The sequence below is a fragment of the Nerophis lumbriciformis genome, linkage group LG16 (assembly GCF_033978685.3).
Source record: "Nerophis lumbriciformis linkage group LG16, RoL_Nlum_v2.1, whole genome shotgun sequence".
In the NCBI taxonomy this organism is placed as follows: Eukaryota; Metazoa; Chordata; class Actinopteri; order Syngnathiformes; family Syngnathidae; genus Nerophis; species Nerophis lumbriciformis.
In genome coordinates, this window is record NC_084563.2 from 43,644,546 (window position 1) to 43,660,267 (window position 15,722).

Here is a 15,722-nt window from a genome sequence, read left to right on the forward strand (position 1 = left end):
GTATTTGGCAAGCACCGTTTTGTCCGACTAATTTCAGCGGTCCTTGAACTCACCGTCGTTTGTTTCCATGTGCAACTTTCTCCGATGCTGCCACAGAAAGACGTGTTTTGTGCCACTCCTTCTTTGTCTCATTTTGTCCACCAAACATTTTATGCTGTGCGTGAATGCATAAAGGTGAGCTTTGTTGATATGCTGGAATGCTTATCGGGCATATTTGGCCAATCCGTGACTGAAAGATAATCGATGCTAACATGCTATTTAGGCTAGCTGTATGTACATATTGCATCATCATGCCTCGTTTGTAGGTATATTTGAGCTCATTTAATTTCCTTTACTTATGCCCTCTGTGTATTTAATTTATATTTGCATGTCTCATGACACATTATCCGTATGCAATATTGGCTGCATTTCTGATAGTGTGCCATGTTGTTCCAGACCACAGCAAACATTACTCAGCTTGCAAAGATTGTAATAAATCCTTTCGAAGAAGACAGCCTGCCGGATCTCGATCTCTCTCTTGCCTTCGACCTCTTGCCTGCCCACGGACTTCCAAGCCAGTCTCGCCCTCTGCGGACTTCGGCTTTCCTCTCAACCCGTACCTTCAACGCTTGCCGGTAGACGCATCACACCAAGTCTTTTGTTTAAATACACACGTCATTTCATCCTGATAATAAATACGCCAAAGGCTAAACGACGTCCCTGCCTCAGTGCCGTCTTCTTCTCCCCTGTATCGTTTTGAGTTACAAGCTCCGTCACAGAACCAAACTCGCAGAGCAAAAGTACCACTTTACTCGCGCATTATATTCTGTATGACATCAATATTCCAAAGTTCTCTTCTATGTTTGTTTTTAAAGATGCCTGCGTTTTTGTTGTTGTTGCGTGTTCAACTTGTAACTTGATATTGACCACAAATACATAGATATGTTCCCATGCTGGTTTGTGCAGGGAGTGTTCTGTATACGATATAAAGCCTATGTCAATGCAAGATATTACCTTTACTACGGATTCCAGAATCCCCTTTTGAACCCTTTAGACCAGGAACACCTGTTGAGAATAAATTGTAATAAGGGTATTACTTTTAAATCTGTTAGCTGTTAATTATTCCCATTCATTGGCCGCCACAAATTTATTTGGATCGTCATATACAAATATGAATATGGTGCTACCTGCGGCGGTATGCTTCATAACTACTCGATCAGGCCAAGCACGGCCTTTAACCTTACCGTTCTGACCCATGAGTCCAGGAGCACCTGGTGCACCCGATGATCCTATAAATATCAGATTGAAGCATTAAAAACTGATCAACTCCAGAAAGAAAACATTCGACACGTTTTACCTTTTTCGCCCTTTGGTCCAAATCCTGGTGGTCCAACTTCTCCACGAGGGCCGGTTTCCCCTTCGAGTCCTGGAAAGCCGTCCACACCTGGTTCACCGGTTCACAGAGAAGATTTAATCATCGTGTCAGTCACAGAAACTTATGATCTATCACTAATGCAAAGCACATCAGCTAGATCCACAGTGTGCAACAAACAATTTGTTTTCGAGCTATGAAGGCAAACTTGCCGATGCATTTCATTAGACTGTCAACATTTCTTTACCTGAGATTCCCTTCGCACCCCTTGGTCCTTCTGTTCCAGCTGGACCAGGAAGACCTGAGGAAATAACATATGTGTACACTCACTGGTCCCTTTAGCAGTTGTAATCCAGCCGCTCTGTGGAACTTTCAAACTCAATCCATAAATCTTCTTCTGCTTATTCAAGGTCAGGTTGCAGGGGTAGCAACCCAGGCAATGAAGCCCAGACTTCCATCCTTTCTGCTACTTCGTCTTGCTACTCCTGGGGGATCTTGAGGCATTCCCAGACCAGCGTTGGTCTACCCAGTAGCCTCCTACCAGTCGAGCGTGGCCTGAAAACCCACCCAGGGAGGTGTCCGAGGGGCAATCTGTTTAGATGCCTGAACCACATTATCTGGGTCCTCTCGACGAGGGAAACTACGAGTTTCCCCCAAACGACAGAGCTACTCATCCTATCTCTGAGGGAGAGCCTCGCCACCATACGGTGGAGACTCAGTTTGGCCACTTGTACCCACGATCTTATTAAATTTAATTCTTGACCATGACTGACTGATGCACAGTCCGTATCAATGCAAATGCTGCACCGATCCGCATCCTGACCAGATTCCCGAACCACCTCATCTGGCTCCTCTCGATGTGGAGGAGCAGCGGCTTTACTTTGAGATCCTCCTGGATGGCAGAGCTTCTCACCCTATCTCTAAGGGAGAGCCCCGCCACCCGGCGGAAGAAACTCATTTCATCCGCTTGTACCCGTGATCTTGTCTTTCGGTCATAACACAAAGCTTATGACCATGGGTGAGGATGGGAACGTAGATCGACCGGTAAATCGAGAGCTTTGCCTTCCGGCTCAGCTCCTTCTTCACCACAGCGTCTGCATTACTGAAGACGCCGCACCGATCCACCTGTTGATCTCACGATCCACTCTTCCCCCACTCGTGAACAAGACTCCGATGTACTTGAACTCCTCCACTTAGGGCAAGATCTCCTACCCAACCCGGAGATGGCACTCCACCCTTTCCCTGGCGAGAACCATGGACTCGGACTTGGAGGTGCTGATTCTCATCCCAGTCGCTTCACACTCGGCTGCGAACCGATCCAGTGAGAGCTGCAGATCCTGGCCAGATGAAGCCATCAGGACCACATCATCTGCAAAAAAGCAGAGACCTAATCCTGCAGCCACCAAACCGGATCCCCTCAACGCCTTGACTGCGCCTAGAAATTCTGTCCATAAAAGTTATGAACAGAATCGGTGACAAACGGCAGCCTTGGCGGAGTCCAACCCTCAGTGGAAACGGCTCCGACTTATGCCATGAATGTATTTTAACTCAAAACTTATACATGGTAGTCAATACATAGCTTGATAAAGTATCAATTCAAACATCAAAAAATGAGAGACACTCTGTGTCTTCTTACCTGGCAGGCCAGGGAATCCACTATCACCTGTAAGATATTTAGTAAATGTTTATAGATAGTGTAGTAAATAATCAAGACATATATTGAGACTGATTAAAGTTTTACCTTTAAGCCCGAGAAGACCTGCATCCCCTGTGAAAAAAATTAGCCTTGTGTCACATTTATTGCATTAATGTGGTAAAAATGTAACGATACTGTGAATATGATTTCTGCAAAAACCTTTAATTCCAGGGTCGCCTTTAGTTCCCTTTATTGAGGCTGAAAGAAAAAGATTTGCTGAATTCATCAAAAGATTACCTCATTATTTGAGCAGAAGACAAGCAGTCAATTTATGAATTTCTGACCTCTAAATGCATCAGATCGCAGTTCAGTTTGGACCAACTGCTGGACTGTTTTCTGCAGATCCCCAGATCCCCCTGCTGCAGCCCCTAAACCAATGCCATTATCATAACTGGACCTGGAGTAACTCCTGTCAGTGTATTTGGACTCCAGAGGGTTGTCAATGTTGACGCCAGAGAGGCGACTGGACCTCGCCGACGCAGAGCCGGTGATGGCCTCCAGAGCATCAACTCGCTTCCTGAGACGTTTCACTTCTTCACCTGAGAGACCGGAGAGACATGACTGAGACATGCCTGGCACACGGAAACGAAAAGATGAAGAGGAAAATAAAGATGCAGATCTTCTCTTACTCAGGGCGATGAGTCCGAAGAGGAGACCGAGGAGGAAGAGCAGGCTGAGTAGGAGGCCCAGCAGCCACTTCCACCAGCTGCAGCGGCAGCAGCGGCTCAGACCGAAGCAGGGGGCATTGTTGCACATGTCTGAAAGACAATAGAGTGACAACTTTTTTCATTTCATTTCAATTTTGATGAAAGTTAATAGAAAAAATGCGCTCAGCACGATGTAGTAGTGGTTACCCTCACAGTCTGGATTGGTGCATCTCTCACCCTGTTTCATTCACCCTGCAACTATGCACAATCCAACTGAGAGGACAAGGGCCGAAAGGAAGTTCCTGATCATTTCTAAGTCGAATCCCAGCAGGCACAAGACATTGATACAACATTGATTAGACATTTTCACTGCTGGACTCTATCTGTACTGCAAAGTTCAAATTTGAATGACAATCAAGTAAGTCTAAGTCTAAGTCTAAGTCTACATGCATGTCCTTTGACACTGACTTCTAAACAACGTTGCAAAATAGTTGTATATGTAAACTTAAACAACGTTGTCTAACGTTGGATCCACGTTGTTTTGATTGATTGATTGAAACTTATTAGTAGATTGCACAGTACAGTACATATTCCGTACAATTGACCACTAAATGGTAACACCCGAATAAGTTTTTCAAATTGTTTAAGTCGGGGTCCACGTTAATCATTTCATGGTAAATGTTGGTTGGGAAATGACCAAATTTCAACAGTCAAATCAACGTCACAACCAGACACTAAATAAACGTCGTCAAAAAGCATGTTGTTTCAATGTTAGAATTCTGTTGTAGAATATCAGTTTGTAAATGACCAAAATTCAATGGTCAAATCAACGTCGGAACCCAACATTGATTAAACGTCGTCAAAAAGCACGATGTTTCAACGCTGTATTTGTGTTGTAGTATATTGGTTTGTAAATGACCAAGATTCAAAGGTCAAATCAACGTCAGAACCCAACGTTGATTAAACATCGTCAAAAAGTACGGTGTTCCAACATTGTACAATCTACTCAGTGGTCTTGTGGTTAGAGTGTCCGCCCTGAGATCGGTGGGTCGTGAGTTCAAACCCCGGCCGAATCATACCAAAGACTATAAAAATGGACCCATTACCTCCCTGCTTGGCACTCAGCATCAAGGGTTGGAATTGGGGGTTAAATCACCAAAAATGATTCCCGGGCGTGGCACTGCTGCTGCCTACTGTTCCCCTCACCTCCCAGAGGGTGAACAAGGGTGACGGGTCAAATGCAGAGGATAATTTAACCACACCTCGTGTGTGTGTGACAATCATTGGTACTTTAACTTTAACTTGTAGAATATTGGTTTGTAAATGACCAAAATTCAATGGTCAAATCAACGTCAGAACCCGACGTTGATTAAACGTCGTCAAAAAGCACGTTGCTCCAACCTTAAGTTTGAGTTGCTCAACGTCAGGACCTAATTCAACAAGTTCTCGCCGTTGTTTCAATGCCTTGTGCCTGCTGGGATATGTCATACATGTTTGAGAAAACCTGGCTTACGGCCATACTACCCTGAGCACGCCCGGTCTCGGAAGCTAAGCAAGGTCGGGCCTGGTTAGTACTTGGATGGGAGACCACCTGGGAATACCAGTTGCTGTAAATTTCTAACCTGCTGAATGGCCTAGTGGTTAGAGTGTCCGCCCTGAGATCGTTGGGTCGTGAGTTCAAACCCCGGCCGAGTCATACCAAAGACTATAAAAATGGGACCCATTACCTCCCTGCTTGGCACTCAGCATCAAGGGTTGGAATTGGGGGTTAAATCACCAAAAATGATTCCCGGGCATGGCACTGTTCCCCTCACCTCCCAGGGGGTGAACAAGGGTGATGGGTCAAATGCAAAGGATAATTTCACCACACCTAGTGTGTGTGTGACAATCATTGGTACTTTAACTTTACTTCATTGTTCTTTTTGGGTATTTTTTTCCTGTGTTTCGGTCCATTTCCTGGCTTTGCGCTCTTATTTTGTTTCCACGTCCTGTTCCGTTGGTGTTGTTCCTGCAGTAGCGTCACACCTGCTGCTTAGCACTGCCTTCCTCACCTGTGGGTGATTGGTAAGTATGTTTTTCACCTGCTGCTAATGAGCACCTGAGGATTATTAAAGCCAGAGCTCACAGCTTAGTTTGTGGTGGGTCGGGGATTCGGCGGACGGGTTGGTCAGAGTTCATTTGTTTTTTTGTTGTTGTTAGTTTTTGTACACAATTCCTGGAAAATATCCCAGTTCGTGCATGGCCATCATACCCTTCGGACATGTTACCCATTGAGCATGTTTGAGATGTTGTGGATAAATGATAAATGGGTTGTACTTGTATAGCGCTTTTCTACCTTCAAGGTACTCAAAGCGCTTTGACACTACTTCCACATTTACCCATTCACACACACATTCACACACTGATGGAGGGAGCTGCCATGCAAGGCGCTAACCAGCACCCATCAGGAGCAAGGGTGAAGTGTCTTGCTCAGGACACAACGGACATGACGAGGTTGGTACTAGGTGGGGATTGAACCAGGGCCCCTCGGGTTGCGCACGGCCACTCTCCCACTGCGCCACGCCGTCCGATCTGTTCCAGTTCCTGCCAATGCCCAGCGACTTGGCAAATCCATTGAAGAGGAGTGGACCAACATTCCTCAGACCACAATCAACAACCTGATCAACTATGCGAAGGAGATGTGTTGCACTGTGAGGCAAATGGTGGTCACACCAGATACTAACTGCTTCTCTGACTCCCTCAGAACCCCAATAAAGCAAAACTGCACATTTCAGAGTGGCCTTTTTATTGTGGGCAGTCTAAGGCACACCTGTGCAATAATCATGCTGTTCAATCAGCATCTTGATATGCCACACCTGTGAGGTGGGATGGATTATCTTGTCAAAGAAGAAATGCTCACTAACACAGATTTAGACAGATTTGTGAACAATATTTGAGAGGAATAAGTCTTTTGTGTAGATTGTAAAAGTTTTAGATCTTTGAGTTCAACTCATGGGCAGCACAGGGGTTAGTGCATGTGCCTTACAATACGAAGGTCCTGAGTTCAATCCCGGATCTTTCTGTGTGGAGTTTGTATGAACCCTCCGGGTACTCCGGCTTCCTCCCAAAGACATGCACATGGGGATAAGTTGATTGGCAACACTAAATTGGCTTAGTGTGTAACTGCCAACTGTAGTTACTGACAGTGGTTTTCTGAAGTGTTCCTGAGCCCATGTGGTGATATCCTTTACACACTGATGTCGCTTTCTGATGCAGTACAGCCTGAGGGATCGAAGGTCTGTAATATCATCGCTTACGTGCAGTGATTTCTCCAGATTCTCGGAACATTTTGATGATATTACGGACCGCAGACGGTCCATCCATCCATCCATCCATCTTCTTCCGCTTATCCGAGGTCGGGTCGCGGGGGCAGCCGCCTAAGCAGGGAAGCCCAGACTTCCCTCTCCCCAGCCACTTCGTCCAGCTCTTCCTGTGGGACCCCCGAGGCGTTCCCAGGCCAGCCGGGAGACATAGTCTTCCCAACGTGTCCTGGGTCTTCCCCGCGGCCTCCTACAAGTCAGACGTGCCCTAAACACCTCCCTAGGGAGGCGTTCGGGTGGCATCCTGACCAGATGCCCGAACCACCTCATCTGGCTCCTCTCGATGTGGAGGAGCAGCGGCTTTACTTTGAGCTCCCCCCGGATGGCGGAGCTTCTCACCCTATCTCTAAGGGAGAGCCCCGCCACCCGGCGGAGGAAACTCATTTCGGCCGCTTGTACCCGTGATCTTGTCCTTTCGGTCATGACCCAAAGCTCATGACCATAGGTGTGGATGGGAACGTAGATCGACCGGTAAATTGAGAGCTTTGCCTTCCGGCTCAGCTCCTTCTTCACCACAACGGATCGATACAGCGTCCGCATTACTGAAGACGCCGCACCGATCCGCCTGTCGATCTCACGATCCACTCTTCCCTCACTCGTGAACAAGACTCCGAGGTACTTGAACTCCTCCACTTGGGGCAATATCTCCTCCCCAACCCGGAGATGGCACTCCACCCTTTTCCGGGAGAGAACCATGGACTCGGACTTGGAGGTGCTGATTCTCATCCCAGTCGCTTCACACTCGGTTGCGAACCGATCCAGTGAGAGCTGAAGATCCTGGCCAGATGAAGCCATCAGGACCACATCATCTGCAAAAAAGCAGAGACCTAATCCTGCAGCCACCAAACCGGGTCCCCTCAACGCCTTGACTGCGCCTAGAATTCTGTCCATAAAAGTTATGAACAGAATCGGTGACAAAGGGCAGCCTTGGCGGAGTCCAACCCTCACTGAAAAAGGCTCCGACTTACTGCCGGCAATGCGGACCAAGCTCTGGCACTGAGCATACAGGGAGCGGACTGCCACAATAAGACAGTCCGATACCCCATACTCTCTGAGCACTCCCCACAGGACTTCCCGAGGGACACGGTCGAATGCCTTCTCCAAGTCCACAAAACACATGTAGACTGGTTGGGCAAACTCCCATGCACCCTCAAGGACCCTGCCGAGAGTATAGAGCTGGTCCACAGTTCCACGACCAGGACGAAAACCACACTGTTCCTCCTGAATCCGAGGTTCGACTATCCGGCGTAGCCTCCTCTCCAGTACACCTGAATAGACCTTACCGACCACCGCAGATGGTGAAATCCCTAAATTCCTTGCAAATGAGAAATGTTGTTCTTAAACTGTTCGACAATTTGCTCACGCTTTTCTTCACAAAGCGGTGACCTTCGCCCCGTCCTTGTTTGCGAATGACTGAGCATTTCATGGAAGCTCCTTTTTATACCCAATCATGGCACCCACCTGTTCCCAACTCGCCTGTCCACCTGTGGGATGTTCCAAATAAGTGTTTGACGAGCATTCCTCAACTTTCTCAGTCCTTTTTGACACTCGTGCCAGCTTTTTTGAAACACGTTGCAGGCATCAAATTCCAAATGAGCTAATATTTGCTAAAAAATAACAACGTTTTCCAGTTCGAACGTTAAATATCTTGTCTTTGGAGTGTATTCAATTGAATCATTGTATTTTGTTTTTATTTACCATTTACACAACTTCACTGGTTTTGGGTCTTGTGCAACAAGCCCACTTGTGCATGTCTCTGGCCGGCGGCGACCTTTTCTAAACTGTTTTGTCAGACAATAAAATGAGGAATTGTACTTTACCTGCACAGCCAGCATCTTCTTTTGAGGACATTTTGAAGGCTGCCCCCGTATGGAAAATAGAACGGCATTGATGAAAAACTATAAATAATGTGATCAATAATGCAAAGGTTTGAAGTACCTGAAGTGTCTCTTTCCTCATGCATTGTCGCGGCTGCAAATTTGCGTTTCTCTCTCAAGAGTGAGTCATCAGAGTAGTCCACTGTAGAATAAAAAGAGTTGTATTGTAATTTCCATCTGCATATTTTGTAAGGTTTTGCAGTAAGTCTCAGGTTGTACCAGAGGCAGATCTGGCAGATGTGGCAGAAGCAGCGGACACAAACTGCTTGCCCGTGTCTTTGGTCATGACCAGTCGTTCGGTCTCCTTCTTGACAGGAGCGTTGTCCTTCTCTATCATCGTGAACTTGAAATCTTTGTTGCTGAAGGAGTCGTCGATGGAGGGACTGCTAGGCCGCACTGTACCCAACACACGCATGGTTGATGTCAATTATGATGGCAATTATAGCAATATTGTCGACTAAAATGGATATTAATATTTGTCGCCAACAGGGTTTGGAAAATTACTTTAAAAAAGTCATTATTTAAAGTTTCTCGTTACTTTTTCAAAAAAGAAATTGAATTACCAACGGAAATACTCTTAAATAAATGCAGGTAATGACTATATTTGGGATATTTTTTGATACTTTCCTAAATAAAAGGGGACCACAAAAAATGGCATTATTGGCTTTATTTTAACAAAAAAAACGCTACAATAATTCCCATCCCCAAACAGGCCATCATCTCATGCCTAAATGACTACAGACCTGTAGCACTCACCTCCATACCTGCCAAATGCATGGAGAGACTGATATTGAAACGGTGTTAAAAAGGCAATACCACCATCCCTCGACCCATATCAGTTTGCGTACCGGGAGAACCGATCGACCGAAGACACCATCGCTATTGTAATCCATAGACCATACTTGCCAACCTTGAGACCTCCGATTTCGGGAGGTGGGGGGCGGGGGCGGGGGGCGGGGGCGGGGGCGGGGGGCGTGGTTGGGGGCGTGGTTAAGAGTGGAGGAGTATATTTACAGCTAGAATTCACCAAGTCAAGTATTTCATGTACTGTATATATATATATATATATATATATATATATATATATACATATATATATATATATAAGAAATACTTGACAAAATACTAAGTCAAGTTTTTCATATATATATATATATATATATATATATATATATATGTATATATATAAGAAATACTTGACTTTCAGTGAATTCTAGCTATAAATATATTTATTTTATTATATATATATATATATATATATATATATATGTATATATATATATATATATATATATATATATATATATATATAAAAATACTTGACGAAATACTAAGTCAAGTATTTCATATATATATATATATATGTATATACATCCTCTCTGAGCTGCCACCTTAACGTGGTAGAGGAGTCTGCGTGTCCCAATGATCCTAGGAGCTATGTTGTCCGAGGGCTTCTATGCCACCTGGTAGGGTCTCCCAAGGCAAACTGGTCCTCGGTGAGGGATCAGACAAAGAGCAGCTCGAAGATCTCTATGAATAACACTGACAAGGAACCCAGATTTCCCTCGCCCGGACGCGGGTCACCGAGGCCCCCCTCTGGAGCCAGGCCCGGAAGTGGGGCACGATGGCGAGCGCCTGGTGGCCGGGCCTGTCCCCATGGGGCCCGGCCGGGCACAGCCCGAAGAGGCCACGTGGGTCCCCCCTCCAATGGACTCACCACCCATAGCAGGGGTCATAGAGGTCGGGTGCGATGTGAGCTGGGCGGAAGCCGAAGGCAGGGCACTTAGCGGTCCGATCCTCGGCTACAGAAGCTAGCTCTTGGGACGTGGAACGTCACCTTGCTGGGGGGGAAGGAGCCTGAGCTAGTGCGCGAGGTGGAGAAGTTCCGGCTAGATATAGTCGGACTCACTTCGACGCACAGCAAGGGCTCTGGAACCAGTTCTCTCGAGAGGGGCTGGACTCTCTTCCACTCTGGCGTTGCCGGCAGTGAGAGGCGACGGGCTGGGGTGGCAATTCTTGTTTCCCCCCGGCTCAGAGCCTGTACGTTGGAGTTCAACCCGGTGGACGAGAGGGTAGCTTCCCTCCGCCTTCGGGTGGGGGAACGGGTCCTGACTGTGGTTTGCGCTTACGCGCCAAACCGCAGCTCAGAGTACCCACCCTTTTTGGATTCACTCGAGGGAGTACTTGAGAGTGCTCCCCCGGGTGATTCCCTCGTTTTACTGGGGGACTTCAATGCTCATGTTGGCAGCGACAGTGAAACCTGGAGAGGCGTGATTGGGAAGAATGGCTGCCCGGATCTCAACCCGAGCGGTGTTTTGTTATTGGACTTTTGTGCCCGTCACAGATTGTCCATAACGAACACCATGTTCAAACATAAGGGTGTCCATATGTGCACTTGGCACCAGGACACCCTAGGCCGCAGTTCCATGATCGACTTTGTAGTTGTGTCATCGGATTTGCGGCCTCATGTTTTGGACACTCGGGTGAAGAGAGGGGCGGTGCTTTCTACCGATCACCACCTGGTGGTGAGTTGGCTGCGATGGTGGGGGAGGATGCCGGACAGACCTGGCAGGCCCAAACGCATTGTGAGGGTTTGCTGGGAACGTCTAGCAGAGTCTCCTGTCAGAGAGAGTTTCAATTCCCACCTCCGGAAGAACTTTGAACATGTCACGAGGGAGGTGCTGGACATTGAGTCCGAGTGGACCATGTTCCGCGCCTCTATTGTCGAGGCGGCTGATTGGAGCTGTGGCCGCAAGGTAGTTGGTGCTTGTCGTGGCGGTAATCCTAGAACCCGTTGGTGGACACCGGCGGTGAGGGATGCCTTCAAGCTGAAGAAGGAGTCCTATCGGGTTCTTTTGGCTCATAGGACTCCTGAGGCAGTGGACAAGTACCGACAGGCCAAGCGGTGTGCGGCTTCAGCGGTCGCAGAGGCAAAAACTCGGACATGGGAGGAGTTCGGTGAGGCCATGGAAAACGACTTCCAGACGGCTTCGAAGCAATTCTGGACCACCATCTGCCGCCTCAGGAAGGGGAAGCAGTGCACTATCAACACCATGTATGGCGAGGATGGTGTTCTGCTGACCTCGACTGCGGATGTTGTGGATCGGTGGAGGGAATACTTCGAAGACCTCCTCAATCCCACCAACACGTCTTCCTATGAGGAAGCAGTGCCTGGGGAGTCTGTGGTGGGCTCTCCTATTTCTGGGGCTGAGGTTGCTGAGGTAGTTAAAAAGCTCCTCGGTGGCAAGGCCCCGGGGGTGGATGAGATCCGCCCGGAGTTCCTTAAGGCTCTGGATGCTGTGGGGCTGTCTTGGTTGACAAGACTCTGCAGCATCGCGTGGACATCGGGGGCGGTACCACTGGATTGGCAGACCGGGGTGGTGGTTCCTCTCTTTAAGAAGGGGAACCGGAGGGTGTGTTCTAACTATCGTGGGATCACACTCCTCAGCCTTCCCGGTAAGGTCTATTCAGGTGTACTGGAGAGGAGGCTACACCGGATAGTCGAACCTCAGATTCAGGAGGAACAGTGTGGTTTTCGTCCTGGTCGTGGAACTGTGGACCAGCTCTATACTCTCGGCAGGGTCCTTGAGGGTGCATGGGAGTTTGCCCAACCAGTCTACATGTGTTTTGTGGACTTGGAGAAAGCATTCAAACGTGTCCCTCGGGAAGTCCTGTGGGGAGTGCTCAGGGAGTATGGGGTTTCGGACTGTCTGATTGTGGCAGTCCGCTCCCTGTATGCTCAGTGCCAGAGCTTGGTCCGCATTGCCGGTAGTAAGTTGGACACGTTTCCAGTGAGGGTTGGACTCCGCCAAGGCTGCCCTTTGTCACCGATTCTGTTCATAACTTTTATGGGCAGAATTTCTAGGCGCAGTCAAGGCGTTGAGGGGATTTGGTTTGGTGGCTGCAGGATTAGGTCTCTGCTTTTTGCAGATGATGTGGTCCTGATGGCTTCATCTGGCCAGGATCTTCAGCTCTCGCTGGATCGGTTCGCAGCCGAGTGTGAAGCGACTGGGATAAGAATCAGCACCTCCAACTCCGAGTCCATGGTTCTCGCCCGGAAAAGGGTGGAGTGCCATCTCCGGGTTGGGGAGGAGATCTTGCCCCAAGTGGAGGAGTTCAAGTACCTCGGAGTCTTGTTCACGAGTGAGGGAAGAGTGGATCGTGAGATCGACAGGCGGATTGGTGCGGCGTCTTCAGTAATGCGGACGCTGTATCGATCCGTTGTGGTGAAGAAGGAGCTGAGCCGGAAGGCAAAGCTCTCAATTTACCGGTCGATCTACGTTCCCATCCTCACCTATGGTCATGAGCTTTGGGTTATGACCGAAAGGACAAGATCACGGGTACAAGCGGCTGAAATGACTTTCCTCCGCCGGGTGGCGGGGCTCTCCCTTAGAGATAGGGTGAGAAGCTCTGCCATCCGGGAGGAGCTCAAAGTAAAGCCGCTGCTCCTCCACATCGAGAGGAGCCAGATGAGGTGGTTCGGGCATCTGGTCAGGATGCCACCCGATCGCCTCCCTAGGGAGGTGTTTAGGGCACGTCCGACCGGTAGGAGGCCGCGGGGAAGACCCAGGACACGTTGGGAAGACTATGTCTCCCGGCTGGCCTGGGAACGCCTCGGGGTCCCACAGGAAGAGCTGGACGAAGTGGCTGGGGAGAGGGAAGTCTGGGCTTCCCTGCTTAGGCTGCTGCCCCCGCGACCCGACCTCGGATAAGCGGAAGAAGATGGATGGATGGATGGATGGATATATATATATATATATATATATATATATAAAATACTTGACGAAAAACTAAGTCAAGTATTTCATATATATATATATATGTATATATATATATATATATATATATATATATATATATATATATATATATATATATATATATATGTATGTATATATATATATATATATATATATATATATGTATAAAATACTTGACTCAGTGAATTCTAGCTATAATATATATTTCTTTTATTATATATATATATATATATATATATATATATATATATATATATATATATATATATATATATATATATATATATATATATATATATAATAAATACTTGAATTTCAGTCTTCATTTATTTACACATATACACACACATAACACTCATCTACTCATTGTTGAGTTAAGGGTTGAATTGTCCATCCTTGTTCTATTCTCTGTCACTATTTTTCGAACCATGCTGAACACCCTCTCTGATGATGCATTGCTGTGTGGCACGCACAAAAGTGCTTTCATCAAATGCACTAGATGGCAGTATTGTCCTGTTTAAAAGTGTCACAACATTGCTGTTTACGGCAGACAAACTGCTTTACGGTAGATGAAAACGTGACTGCTGTTGTTGTGTGTTGTTGCCGCCCTGGGAGGACGTTAATGAAACTGCCTAACAATAAACCCGCATAAGAAACCAAGAACTCGCCCTCGATCATTCTACAGTTATAATGTGATTGGACAGGTACGCTGTTTATATTGTGGGTTAGCGGACCTGAGTCCGCCTGAATTCCGGGAGATTTTCGGGAGAAAATTTGTCCCGGGAGGTTTTCGGGAGAGGCGCTGAATTTCGGGAGTCTCCCGGAAAATCCGGGAGGGTTGGCAAGTATGCCATAGACTCTTGGAACATCTTGAGCTTAAGGACACTTATGCAAGACTGCTCTTTGTCGATTTCAGCTCAGCGTTTAACACAATAAGGCCAAACAGACTCATATCTAAGCTTCACAACCTTGGTCTGAACACCTTCCTCTGCAACTGGATTTTGGACTTTTTAACGAATCGCACACAATACCGTATTTTTCGGAGTATAAGGTTGCACCGGAGTATAAGTCGCACCTGCCGAAAATGCACAATAAAGACGGAAAAAAACATATATAAGTAGCATTTTTTGGGGAAATTTATTTGATCAAACCCAACACCAAGAATAGACATTTGAAAGGCAATTTAAAATAAATAAAGACTAGTGAACAACAGGCTGAATAAGTGTACGTTATATGAGGCATAAATAACCAACTGAGAACGTGCCTGGTATGTTAACGTAACATATTATGGTAAGAGTCATTCAAATAACTATAACATATAGAACATGCTATATGTTTACCAAACAATCTGTCACTCCTAATCGCTAAATCCCATGAAATCCTACACGTCTAGTCTCTTACGTGAATGAGCTAAATAATATTATTTGATTTTTTTACGGTAATTTCACACATAAGTCGCTCCTGAGTATAAGTCGCACCCCCTGTCATGTCTGTGTGATCATGTTTTGTTTTAGTCATGTTCGGTTTTGTTTTTGGACTTTTTGTGCACTTTTGTTTGTTTTGTCACCATAGCAACCATTAGTTTTCACCTGTCACGTCACGCACCTGTTTCACGTTTTGAGTCACGCACCTGTTTTCACTAATCATGTCTGTAGTATTTAAGTTCATTGTTTTCAGTTTGTCTTTCTGGCGACATCCGCATTCATACCCCTGTCACACTCTGTTTACCTCTGCGCACTTCATAGTCCATGCCAAGTAAGTTTTTGTTTATTAATGCCACAGTTAGTGTGTTTGTTTCATTGTTCACAGTTTCTGCCTATGTGCAAGTTTTGTTTTCATTAGCCAAGTTTTGTACCTCCGCCATTGTGCGCGCTTTTCGTTTGTTCTTTTTTGATATATTAAATAAAATATGTACTCACATTCCCGTCTCGCCCGAGCCAACTTTCCGTTGCCTTCTGGAAAAACTAAACCCATGGACCAAGTCGTGACACCCCCGGCCAAAGTATGAAAAAAACTGCAACTTATAGTCCGA

At 46.6% G+C, this 15,722-nt stretch overlaps 1 protein-coding gene and 1 pseudogene across 2 annotated transcripts in view; one reads left to right on the plus strand and one right to left on the minus strand.

The window, feature by feature from the left end:
* The window catches only part of LOC133617280 (uncharacterized), a 105,654-nt gene that overhangs the window by 45,477 nt on the left and 44,455 nt on the right, over positions 1–15,722 (minus strand). For both annotated transcript variants that reach the window (XM_061977197.2, XM_061977198.2), the window contains exons 11-22: positions 9,150–9,326; positions 8,992–9,072; positions 8,874–8,912; positions 3,677–3,805; positions 3,332–3,586; positions 3,207–3,245; positions 3,093–3,119; positions 2,988–3,014; positions 1,599–1,652; positions 1,337–1,423; positions 1,224–1,268; positions 994–1,044 (exon numbers count right to left, since the gene is read on the minus strand). In XM_061977197.2, coding sequence (XP_061833181.2) covers positions 994–1,044; positions 1,224–1,268; positions 1,337–1,423; positions 1,599–1,652; positions 2,988–3,014; positions 3,093–3,119; positions 3,207–3,245; positions 3,332–3,586; positions 3,677–3,805; positions 8,874–8,912; positions 8,992–9,072; positions 9,150–9,326 — 1,011 coding nt within the window. The remainder of the gene's footprint in view (positions 1–993; positions 1,045–1,223; positions 1,269–1,336; positions 1,424–1,598; positions 1,653–2,987; positions 3,015–3,092; positions 3,120–3,206; positions 3,246–3,331; positions 3,587–3,676; positions 3,806–8,873; positions 8,913–8,991; positions 9,073–9,149; positions 9,327–15,722) is intronic.
* Positions 5,202–5,310, plus strand: LOC133617455 (5S ribosomal RNA; annotated as a pseudogene).